Source organism: Phalacrocorax carbo, chromosome 22 (genome assembly GCF_963921805.1).
Source record: "Phalacrocorax carbo chromosome 22, bPhaCar2.1, whole genome shotgun sequence".
In the NCBI taxonomy this organism is placed as follows: domain Eukaryota; kingdom Metazoa; phylum Chordata; class Aves; order Suliformes; family Phalacrocoracidae; genus Phalacrocorax; species Phalacrocorax carbo.
The window spans coordinates 8,429,260-8,441,524 of NC_087534.1; the positions used below are offsets into that span (position 1 = coordinate 8,429,260).

General features: G+C 45.7%; 1 protein-coding gene across 2 annotated transcripts in view; it reads right to left on the reverse strand.

The window, feature by feature from the left end:
• KDM1A (lysine demethylase 1A) overlaps positions 1-10,982 on the reverse strand; it is a 47,228-nt gene extending 36,246 nt beyond the window's left edge. Inside the window, exons 1-3 of one of the 2 annotated variants that reach the window (XM_064471121.1) lie at positions 10,644-10,982; positions 7,562-7,727; positions 2,546-2,605 (exon numbers count right to left, since the gene is read on the reverse strand). In XM_064471121.1, coding sequence (XP_064327191.1) covers positions 2,546-2,605; positions 7,562-7,727; positions 10,644-10,928 — 511 coding nt within the window. In that variant the 5' untranslated portion in view covers positions 10,929-10,982. The remainder of the gene's footprint in view (positions 1-2,545; positions 2,606-7,561; positions 7,728-10,643) is intronic. The other variant, XM_064471122.1, reaches the window with a different exon arrangement.
• Between the last annotated feature and the right edge of the window lie 1,283 nt (positions 10,983-12,265).

Genomic DNA, 12,265 nt, shown 5'->3' on the forward strand with positions numbered 1-12,265 from the left:
TGAAACTGGAATTGTTCACAAGATTATAATAAATATCAAAGAAAATACAAGTTTGCAGCGTGTTACTCTAACCAAGACAACAGTTCGAAAGTTTGAAGTTCATGTGCAGAGGTACACACGTCACTGCACTGGGGAGAGGAATTATCTTCTTTCAGTTCTGGTGCAATCACACACCCCTTCGATTTCCAAGCATTTTCACATCCCAAAGGTGAAGAAAAAAATGTAAGCAAGGAAATGGTCATGAAGCTAACGAAATTCACTCACAAGCAAGATTAGAAGATCTAACTGTGTGATGACTCAAGGTAAAGAAAACTGCCTGTATTCATTTACAGGAATTTTGCAACAAGAGGAAATTAGTAACAGAGGCTACAGAACACTGCAAGAAAGTAAAATGAAATTAACAGGTAAAGCTGACACACCGCAATGGTTCTTGGCACTAACATTCAGCTACGGAATAGAAACCCGCAGCTCTGTTCAAACTTCAGCTTCTCCAGGAATGAACATCCCCCAGCCCTTCTGCTTAACATCGAACCAACTGTGCAAACATCTACCTATGAATGCATATGCTAAACTCTGTACAACTGTGCGTGTAAACCAAACCAAAGCCACCAATTCTCTGATACTTTATTAATGTTAACAAATCTTAATTAAGGTTCTGGATCACCAAATGTTAGCAAAAAGCTGAGCAACACAATTTTCAGGGAATGGCCAGTTAAAGATTCAAAGTGCTGAACCAGACCCCATCTTACAGGCTTATGCTAAAACAAGTGTGCCTTCTCCAGATATTCGCAAAAAAGCATTGACTTTCATGCAGCAATCAACTACCAGTAAACTCTCGAACATGTGGATTTAAGGCAACTTGCCAGTTTCTTGAAAAAGCTTTGATTTATTTCTTCAAATTGAGAAGCCAGAGAAACTGGCATTCCTAATAGCCCCGGAAAGAACTCTAAGGTGGGGGGTTTGTGTTGCTGGGTTTTTTAAGGCCACATGTCTTTTATGGCAATACTCAAACTTTAAAACTAAAATGTCAGAACAACTCGGGATGATCACTGGTATTTGGGGGAGGGAAAAAGCTACAACAGGGTTTGACACCAGAATTCAGAAATAGCCTAGCTATTATTAGCAAAGATACCATTTTATTTGGGCCAACCACGAGAAGATCTTATAAGAACTAAATGCCCTTGAATTTACTTTTGCAACTACACAGCTCAAAGTTAAATCAATTTCAGGCTGATTAATTCCCCCCCATCCCACACATTTACTGCCTGTATTTCACGAAAGCAACATGTTAAAGGGAGCACCAGTTCAGAACCACACACGCTTTCCTTGGGGCAGGCAACTCTTTAATGGCTGTAGGAACGGCTCTGCCTAGACTGGATTCTCATCCCCTCTTCACATACATTCATGCACTCACTTGCCACTTCCTGACATTCAGCATCAGCAACTAATGTGCTGAAGTTCTGGTTATCTTCTTCCCCACAGAAGAAATCTTGAGGGACGCTGCTCATTTAAAGACTTACTGAAACATATGTAGATGGAAAACACTCTGAAGGGAATTTATTTGGCTGCTGAATCAGACAATTGCTAAAACATACCCTCAGCATATATATATGTAACATGCAACATATGCAGAATTTCCAAACAGCCAATGCCTGCCTAAAAGTGAAACAGGCAGTGCGTCCTTAAGCCCACAATCTATAATAGCCAGAAATTCTGTGCAAGTGTTAAGATCCAAAACATAACTAGGCTCCTTTACTTAGAACAGCAAGGATGCACTCTCAGATTAATATCTTGAAGTTATATTTGCTTGAAAAAGAGCAACTTGGAGGTACAGAATAGATTCTGGAGCCTTCAACTCCTTTGCTTAAAACCCAAAGCCTCAATCCTCAAGTGAAAGCAAAAGCAGCAAAGTCGGAGGAAGATTTTCAGTAGCACTCCATGTACTTCAGAGTAAAGACAACAGTTCTGTGAATTAAGCAGTCAGTGCATAGTGCTAGCATCAGTGCTTAGGTCAAATGGCGAATGCAATTCACAATCTGGTCCACTGAGAAGCAGACTATGAATCTCCCCAACAGGTAAATCTCCTGGGCTAACCGCTGGCACACAGCTCAAATGCAAACCCTTTCAAAGGAAAAACAAAAACGAAGGAGCAAAAAGGTACTCCACGCTATGTTTCTTCAGTAAATTAGAAAAAAAGGTCTATTGTGCTGACGCCCAGGGCTTTCTGTGTTGTTCTAGGTGGTAGGAACCGGCTAGGCAAGAAGTATCTTTTTGCGTGATTAGACTCCTCCTCTAAACATGGAGAGGAGTGGAGGGATGAGAGATCGGCCTGAGGCATTTCAACATAGGTTAGCATCCTTTTCCACAGGTGATACAGACCTCAACTGAAATTTCAAAATACCCCTCACTTTTTTAACAGGTGGGTAAACAACTCCTGCATCTCTTACTAAGTTCTGGACAACCACACCCATGCGCACTTGCAAGCATCAATCCCTAACTTGGCGGCTCTTGCTACTAAGTGGCAAGCATCAAACGCCACCCTCACCTGATGCTTGGCCGTCTCCATACCCTCCAGAACTGTCGTCTTGAAGTCCTCCTGCTTGCCCTGTGGAAGGAAAGAGGAGAACTCAGGGACCTTACTCCATAAGTTATACCATACTGGACATAAAGGCCTGGCAGTTGGCGTTTTAGGTATTAAATTTCACCAACTAACTAAACCCATTTTCTGAGAATCCCATCTTCTGGAACCTAGGTTCAGGGCACCAAACTCTGTGGTCTTCTAAAGTGTCGTCCGTGTTACTGGAACGCTTTACATCAGACTTTATGGGAAATAAAGTAGTACACAATATGTAGCATTCCTGGTGGCTAAATACTTATGATCAACTTCATTAATGGCTAGGATTTGAATTATAAGATTACATTTCTTACTCCCAAGATCTGGTGAGTAGATACCATCAGATTCTATGGATCTCAAACTGTAATAATTCGATAATCTTGCCCTTGGTACTGCCGAGTCTCCCCATACGCAAGGGGACAGTCTGAACCATTCTGAAAAGCCTCTTACTTTCTACTCTTTTTTTTTTTTTTTTTTTGCCATAAACCCTTCCTTGAACCTTGATGATGGAACTTTTCTTGAAAGGCTCAGACCACTCTGGCTTCAGCACCCTTGATACACCAACAATGCTCTAATGCACTACGACCACCTTTGAAGTCAAGTACATGTTGATACCACTGATCCATTGATCAGCAATATGATCAATACCCAGCACTGAAAGACACCGGTCTTTCAATGTATCCAGGGCTGGAAACATGAAGAAAGGGAAAGCACTCATCTGAAGATCTGAAGAAGTCTCAAAATTACCTTAGCCTGCATTTAAGTGCTGAATAGCAGCCTTGACGGGACTACAACACAGCCAGGAACAGAGCCCCTCTAGAACAGAGACAAGGACAGCTGTGATGTCTGCAGGACAAAGCTAACAGAGGTCACCCCACGTGCTGCTAATCTTCACAGGAGATGCCAGCTCTAAATTTAGTTCGTAAGTGATGTTCTTCCACAGCCAGATGTTTGCCTGAAGTCACCTCCAGACAGCAGGAAGCCGTGGAACACTCCAGAGACAGTCGAGCGCTGTTGGGCTAGCTGCTCCTGTACCAGGGCTCCTTCAAACCAAGTGCTCCAACAGTCAGCAGCAAACTGGGTGTCCTCAAGTCCAAACAAACCCTCACTGAAACAAACGGCTGAAATCAAGGTAGTAAATGGAACATTCACTTCCTAGAGCACAACTGCTCAATATGTCATCTCCAAACAGGTAAGAGTAAGGTCTAACCTGAGGCTGAACACATGATTATTAAGATAATTTGTTACAGTTTAGGACTGGGTGGACAATTTTGCCAGAAAATAATTTGAGGCTCCTTGGGGATACATTAACTTGAAAGAATTTCACCTGAACTGCAAATTTAACCCCTAAAGCAAGACTCAGAATGTGAACCAAACATTTTCATACTTTGATAATCCGGACTAACATCTGGAATGATGCAACATTACATGTCCACAGATAAAACAGGAACTGAAACAAGAAAGACATTTTCACTCAGCTGCAGTAAGGGAGAAATAGTCAGTACTTCTGTATAATCAGTCTACCAGCAGGGAAGTTCAGAAACTCAGAAGAGACACACTGACAAATAATTGTATTTTGACAGGTCTCAGAAGTCCCAAAATCGGGATGCTATGAACTACTGCATTTGCAATAGCAAGAGAAAACTCCTCACTTCACCTACACTGTAAGTCCTGTATTTTGCTGGGAACATTACAAGACCTGCTTCCATTCTGGGTGAGACTAACACAACTCAAACAATATTTACACTCCAGCATAGGCCATTAATTTGCAGGAAAGTTACACTTGTGCCTTCATTAAGAAATTGAAAAGATGACATCAGCCTGTAGCATTCATTATCCCTGAGTTAGTATTGACAATGACTAGAGGAGACAAAATTGCTCTTGGTTTACTCACAAAAAGCAATCAATATTTTCCTCTTCTGTTATTAACAGCTAAACCATTTTCAATGGTAGGTCAAAAAAAAAAAAAGCGTTACTGCTTGCTCAGACAAAATTCTAAACGCTGCCTAGTCTGAGTACAGAAGTGTGGAGACAAGGCCTGCTGGTACAAACTACCTCTCGCTCCCATAAGAAAGTCTCGTTCCAGCTGCAAAGGAACAAAGCAGCAAGCAAACTGCTGATCCATGTGAACATCAAATTACTGCAACTGAACACAACATGTGCAGGAGCAGAATCTGCTGAAAGGCTCACGGCAACAGAATAATGGAAGATGAGCTGAACAGCAATCAGGAAGAAGGTCTACAAAGGAGTCCAATTCATACAATCATCCACTGTCTTAAAATAAAGAATAGCGGCACATGATTACCACCGAGTACTGAATTTAATTAGGAAACGGACAAATCAGATGAAAGACAGAGCACCACTGTTTGACTATTCACTTGATGCCGATCTGGATCATATTCAGTCTCACACTTCCTTGGAAAACAGCAGCTAGAATCCTAAGATTACCACAAAATAAGAATACTGACAGAACTAAAAGGACAGGGACTGATAAAGAAAAACTTCAGGAAGCTGTAAAAATGAAAATCCAATTTGGTGAGGGCAAACAAAAAAGATCCTTAGAGGAAAAAACCGAAAGAAGCAGGCTCCTTAATTTCAACAGGGGTATTGGCAAACAGGAACACAAATGTCACTCAGCACTGAAAGTGAGTTTGGAAGCTTTTTGCTATCAGACAATATTTCTCAAGTAAAATAGAGGAGAGATACTTTAAGGAAATTATCTTAATCATGAAATACTGTTATGCCTTTTAAAACTGCTCTGCAATAACGTGCAGTAAGTCTTGCAAATCCAGACTATAACAATGTGCACAGGCAGAACACCTGGAATTCCCCACAGCTGAACACATTAATGGAACCCACCCCAAGTACGTCCAGCATCTCGCTGCCACCTCAAGTGTCATACTTAACAACCCCCTTCTGCTGTAAACTGTGAGGACAGACTCAACGAAACACCAGCTACTGTCACTAGTACATTTTAAAGTTTACACAATTAGGCTTTTCAACACAAAAGGCCATAGCCTATACCATGACAGCTCTACACCTGTACTGCATTATCTATGGTTTTGCAGGCTTTAAACATACAAGGAAATTAAGGTCTGCGGTGAGAATAAATGGACAGTAATACATAAGCGAAATTTTGTATTTTGTTAAATTTTCAATATGCAATCCGCCTCTAGTATTACTGTCCTGTTTAATATTTCTTATTGAACACTTATATTTTAGCTTCAAAGAAGTGACAGAGAGAGAACACCTCTATTATAAACACTGGTTCTATATACAGCAGACTCCAGGCCTCTTCCTGCTAATGGCTGTTTGAATTATAAGTTTCAATGCACTTTAACAGCCAGCATAAGATGACCTGATGCTCTTGACACCTGTATTAATGATGACAAAGATAGAGAGATCCACCAATGTATATAGTTTCAGAAGCCTTTAAAAATGCAGCAAGACTAGCTACGGAATGACAACTGAAAATGTGTTGTCTTCCTACATCATTGCTTCATGCATATCACAGGATTTCTAGGAATGGAGAAAGGATATGGTGACCTGAAATCTACTTATTTCTAGGCAGCTAGACATAGCCTGTTTTATTTAGTCATCTAAATAAAACTAATTTTATAGTGCTTGCAGAATAACTGTTTAACAGACTACTGTATGTATCTTATCATTGCCTATCTTCCATGTTTCTTCCTTCACTGTACTTCACTGATTATGCCTCAAACTGATTTCAGTAATCATTCTTAGAGGCAGAAAATGGCATCCAAGAAATATCACAAGTGTATTAATAGTGGGTCTCAAGGATAAAACCCAAAGCCTAAGCTAAATTAAATAGTAAACTTAAGATACTTACTTAATTACACCAATTAAAATTCCATTTTTTATAGATCAGCTACAGCTAAGAGCGGGGAGGATTTTTATCACTTCAGATATTCCAGTGAAGCGTAATGAGCTACAGTATATTCCTGTATCAAGCCAGGAGCCAACAGCCGCAACTGAGGGGAGATTACAGGGGCAGGTCCTAAGAGATAAAACACAATTGTGGCTTTTAATAAATATTCTGAAACTGAAGGTAAGTATCCTCAAACTGACGTCAGTCCTATTGTCTACATTCTCAAACCTCCCAGCCAAAAATAAGCCAAGTAAGAGCAGTAGAACTGAAGACTAACAATTATTCACATCAGTGATGAACCAGTGAAAGTTCAGCTACTAGATTTCAGCTATTGCCTAAAACCAACTAGCGCACACATCATATCACATCTAAACTTTGCAAAAGCATGACTTTGTACATAGCAGAGTGATACACCATCACCAGACCTAACTAAGGGTGGTAGCTCTAAACAAAACAGAGGTAAAGAATGGATCCGGTACTGCTAATACCATAAATTTCAAGAACTGCTTCCTGAACAAGACTGACCAGAAAACTTTCCAATGTAAAGTGAAGCTTTACAACTCTGTCACAGGGAAGGAGGAAAGCACTGAAGTTTAAGCAAACAGTATTGAACCAGAACTTAAGATTAGAGTCACACTTTAAAGCCACATAAATCACTGTAGTTTAAATATGTCCTCTGGCATAGCAACCCTCCTCTGTAAGTCCAACCTCTCTTCTCTCAGAGGAGCAAGTGAACGTTGGTACGCAAGCAGGTGTGGCAGCTGAGTGCCAAAAACACTACTCTGGTCAATAAGCTTCCACAGACAAGTCAGTCAGGATCACGAGAATCTAGTATGAGAGGTTCAGCTGAGTTTGGAATTAGATCACGTATATCTATATGTCAGGCTGCTCTTCCACATTTTTTGCCTCCTTTCACATACGGGGCCAGCAAAGAAAACACTGTAGAATAGTCATTCAAAACCAGACACAGGATTCATGATGCTGCAACCTGATCCTGCTTAACTTCTGGCAATAAAACAGGTAGGTAGTGTCAGAGAAGAAGGTCTCTCTCTACTCACCAGATGGCTCCTCTGGCTCGCTTTCATTCTCTTCTTCTGCAGGAGCTGGTGGAGGTGGTGGTGGTAGTTTTTTCTCTTTCTCAGCTTTAGCATTTCTCTCTTCTTCAGAGTAATACTCATCTTCTGACAGGTTTGCAAGACTCTCATCCATCTCTCTATACTCCACCTGTAAAAAGCAGAGCAGAGGATGAACACACTGAAGATGTCTGCAAGTCTCACTACTAAAATGAACATTGCAAGCAACAAAATTGCTTACAGCTCTAAGAAAAGGCCTGAGTTACCTTGTCCAGAGTCTTATTACAGCTACCATGTTATAAACTTCAACAGCTTAGTAAGTTCCACATGTTTTTACCTCTACTAAAAAAAATCTTCAGCACCCAAGTGTCCAATAGGAACTGCCTATTCATATCAAGCCTGGTTTATGTGTATTTCTTATATCACCATTTAACCTCTCTAGTTTTCTTACCTTCCTTCATGTACCTGTCAAACTCAGGGATAACAAATTGCCGGTGTCCAGTCTATATGTCCCAACTTAAATTCATCTGTCAACATGGGTGACCAGAACTATACACAGGATTTCATCTTGCCCTGGCACAAGGGATAACATCTGCCTCCTCTCCAGGAAGGGTCACACCAGTGGCTCAACACAGACCAAAAAAACAAAACCAAAAAAATCTTTATTGCCATATATGTTTTGCTCTGTTCTCCAGTAAAAATAAATAATATTACCAGCTAAAAAGACTTGCTCCAACTTAAAGGAACATGGAAGCCCCGAGAAATCACCTAGGAGGGATATATCTCATTCTATTTAATAAAACAAGCTTTTTTCCAAAGTGAGGAAGCTTTGTGTATTCCTATTGAGTTTCCCCACCTATTGGAAAGGAAAAAAGCACTTCTCACAATATGCAGTCATGGGAAAAATCAAAAGAAAGCAGCGAGTGTATTCCAACATCCTATAGATCGGCTTCTACCTTGAGATGACAAAAGCAACTCTGCATTTCTCATCAAAAGAATGATACATCTCTCACAGTCAAAGTTCAGTCATTAAGAAAGGGCACAATTTAAAGTAGCATTGGGAAGCCCATGTATAGGAAACACTAAATTCAGTAAAACAGTAACACAACACTGTTGTCTTTCAAATATTTACATTCCACCCCGTCCAGCACATTCAGTTTTTCACGCTATTGAGCGCATGTTGCACCACCAGGATCTTTCGTGAACCTCCACCAAGTTACAAAGACCCTGTGGCACCACAAGTATAGCATCACAGGTACTCGTATCATATCACCAACACAAGCTAGTCTGCCCCAAGGCTCTCCCATCCTTGAGCTCCACAGCTTTTAGAGAACAATAAGGTCCAATAAAAAACTAAGCTTTTCCCTGGATAACCTCCTCAACCAGGTTCACACCACAAACATTCACAGAATGGCAACCCTGTGCTACCCTGAAGTGATCGTGGGGATATACCACGTGAAAAGAGATTACTGCCTTTGGCAAGCAGGTGCTGGGAACGCAAGAAAAACATCACCAAAATACAACCCGCAGATTGTGCACTCATTCCTAGTTGTTAACAGACCACTAATAAAGCAAGCAAAGCCCAGGTATTCTGCCTCTGAAGATGACAGAATCACAGAATGGTTTGGGTGGGCAGGAACCTTTCACGGCCATCTGGCCCAACCCCCTTGCCATGGGCAGGGACATCTTTCGCTTGACCAGGGTGCTCAAAGCCCCATCCAGCCTGACCTTCAACACTTCCAGTGATGGGGCATCCACAACTTCTCTGGGCAACCTGTTCCAGTGCCTCACCACCCCCATCATAAAAAATTTCTTCCTTACATCCAATCTACACCTACCCTTTTTCAGTTTAAAAGATGCACCAGACTGACCTACCCAACAGTTTCTATGTGCAAAGGACCAGCCCAGCCATCACACCCAAAGAGCAAGACGTTCAATGCCACAGCTACAGTACAACAGACAGAGCTCATAAATGTAATTTCAGCTCCATATGAAACACACTCAGCTTTGACAGGGCCAAGACCTTCTACAACAAGGTTTCCAAGAAAAACTTTCACACAAAAAAGCGCCACGTTCTCAGATGTTCAGAATCATACATGAGAATTACATACCACAGGCCCAAATTAATGGAAGCTGTTTATGGCCTTTAGATTTCATTGCTAAATCTCTCCCTTAACACAGCATTGGCTCAGCTCTCTAATGCCAACTGAGGGAAGCTGAAGAACAGTGGACTGAATGGGGCCATCACCTTTATAATCTTGCAACACCAGCTTCATTCCATGCACACTAGCCTCAGAAAAAGCTGCACCCACATACCCCCAGCAACAAAATGAACGCACTCATGAAAATGTAAGATCATGAGAACTCAGGTGCAACGCCAGGGTGTTTGGGGGTTTATTTCACTGCTCAGTATCTGACCAGGAAGGCCTACAAAGTTCATAGAATCATTAAGGTTGGAAAAGACTTCTCGGATCATCAAGTTCAACCTCCAACCCAACACCCCTGGGCATCCTAAACCCTATCTTGAAGTGCCACAGCTACACATTTTTTGAGGCCCACCAGGGACGGTAACTCCCCCACCTCCCTGGGCAGCCTGTGCCAATCCCTGACCACTCTTGCAGTACAGATATTTTCCCTCATATCCAACCCTGGCGCAGCTTTAGGCCGTTTCCTCTCGTTCCATCATTAGTGACCTGGGAGAAGACACCGACCCCTGCCTCGCGACACCCCGCGGTCAGGCAGCTGTAGAAAGGCTGTTCAAGGGCTGCTGCAGACGGCTCCCCCCAGACCCTACGAAGGCGAGCTGTGACAATGCGATGCCTTAATCAGCCCGGCGAGGTCCTCACCTCCCCGGGGCAGCGCCCGCGCACCAGCCCCGCAGGGCCGGCCAGGCTGCTCAGCCCAGCGGCCCCCAGGCGGCGGCCGCTCCCGGGAGCCTCCCCGAGCAGGGCGGACCCGGCAGTCCCGAGCGCGGCCCGCCCGAGGCCGCGGCGCCCGCCACACGCCCGCCCCGGCCGCGGCTCGGTCCGGCGGGGCCGGGCCCACCACCCGAGCCCCCCACACCTACTTTGGCCCGCTTGCGGCGGCTGGTCCTGCGACCCTCAGGGGTCTCGGCGATGCCCGTGGTCTCGACGCCGGGCGTAGGGGCGGCGCCGGGGCCCGGCGGCTCGGACAGGCCGCCCGGGGGCGAGGCCCGCGGCGGCTCTTTCTTTCGGGGAGTGCGCTCCGCGGACCCGCTGCCCTCGGCGGAGGAGCCCAGGGCTCCCGCGGCGGCGGGCGGCGGCACCGGCGCCTCAGGCCCGCCCTCGCCGCCCGCCGCCGCCTCCGCGGCCTTCTTCCCCCCCGACAGCATCGTCCCGGCCGCCCCGCACAAAGGAGGCCGCGAGCGGGCCGCCAGAACCGCCCCCTTACGTCACCTCCGGGCCGCGGGGCGCGCGCGCAGGCGGCCCGGGCCTCCCCCCCCCCCCGCGGCGGTGGGCCGCCAGCCCGGCCGGCCCCGCCTCCCGCCCCGGGGTGCGGCCCCGCCCCGCGCCCCAGCGCTCGGCGCCCACCGGCACCGCGCCGCTGCCGCCCTCGCCCTTCCCGCAGCCGCAGCGCTCCCCCCCCCGAGTTCACAAATGATAGTTTCTGTCTGGGGTGCGTTGCCGGGGGGCCCCGGGTTGCAGGCCTGGCCTTGCCGAGCTCAGGGCCAGGCGCCAAAGCCGCGTCACTTCAAGGTGAAACGGCGCCCATCAGTTCCCCTCCCCGCCGTCGAGGGTGGCTGTGCACGCATCCCTTCCCCTCTGCCTGCGCGCAGCCCTGTGGCCGTAGCCGTCCTATGCGGACATGAGGATGTCCACTTGCAGAGCCCCTTGAAATAGGCCAAGACTGGTGGCAGACATTTGTGCCCGCTTCCAAAAAGGATTCCAATTTTAGCCTTCTTCCTGTCTCCTTCCAGGGCTTGGGCTGGACTTCTCACCGTGTCCTCTCTCAAGCTTCTGCTTACACCACCAGAAACAGCTGGTGAGGCAGGGAAGGGAAAGCCAGAGCTATCAGCCTTCGGCAGGACGCTGCTGAGCTGCACCCACCAGGCCCGATGCCTGTGTGGAATGCACTGCCAGAGGGGCGTCCTCGGGATTCCCTTGCCTCAAGCAGTTAAACATTATTAGCTAAAGGTAACAAAGGCCCACTCCTGCCAATTTTCTTGCCTCTCTCCTCAAAACCAGAAGGGACGTGTGGCTGATCCCAGCAGACATACCTGTCATGGGGCTGGCTAGTGTCTGTGGCCCTGCAGACACTGTAGGAGGGTTTAGGTACCTGGGAAGGCAGCAGCTGCACAAAAAGGTTTAGGTGTGGTTTCACCCATTCTCAGGAACGCGGGAAACAACTAGAGGCTGTAGAAGGTCCGCAACACGTAGCTGACGCATTCCAGATGTCTGCAGAGTGGTGTTTGGACAGGCGGAAGGTCAACAGCACACTGACAAACGATGCAAGTGCTGAGAGGCAATGGGAGCAGACTGGAACTGGCTCTGAACCCTTGTTCCACGGTGTTGGACGATGGAATCCAGCTGGGGGAACTGCAGAGACCAACTCCAGACAGTGACAGGCAAGGAAAGGAAGCAACAGGCAACTGCCACAGCCGCGCTATCTTCGCCTATAAGCCTACGTATTTCAAGTATTTCATATTTCCATAGAAACCGGCATTTCCTT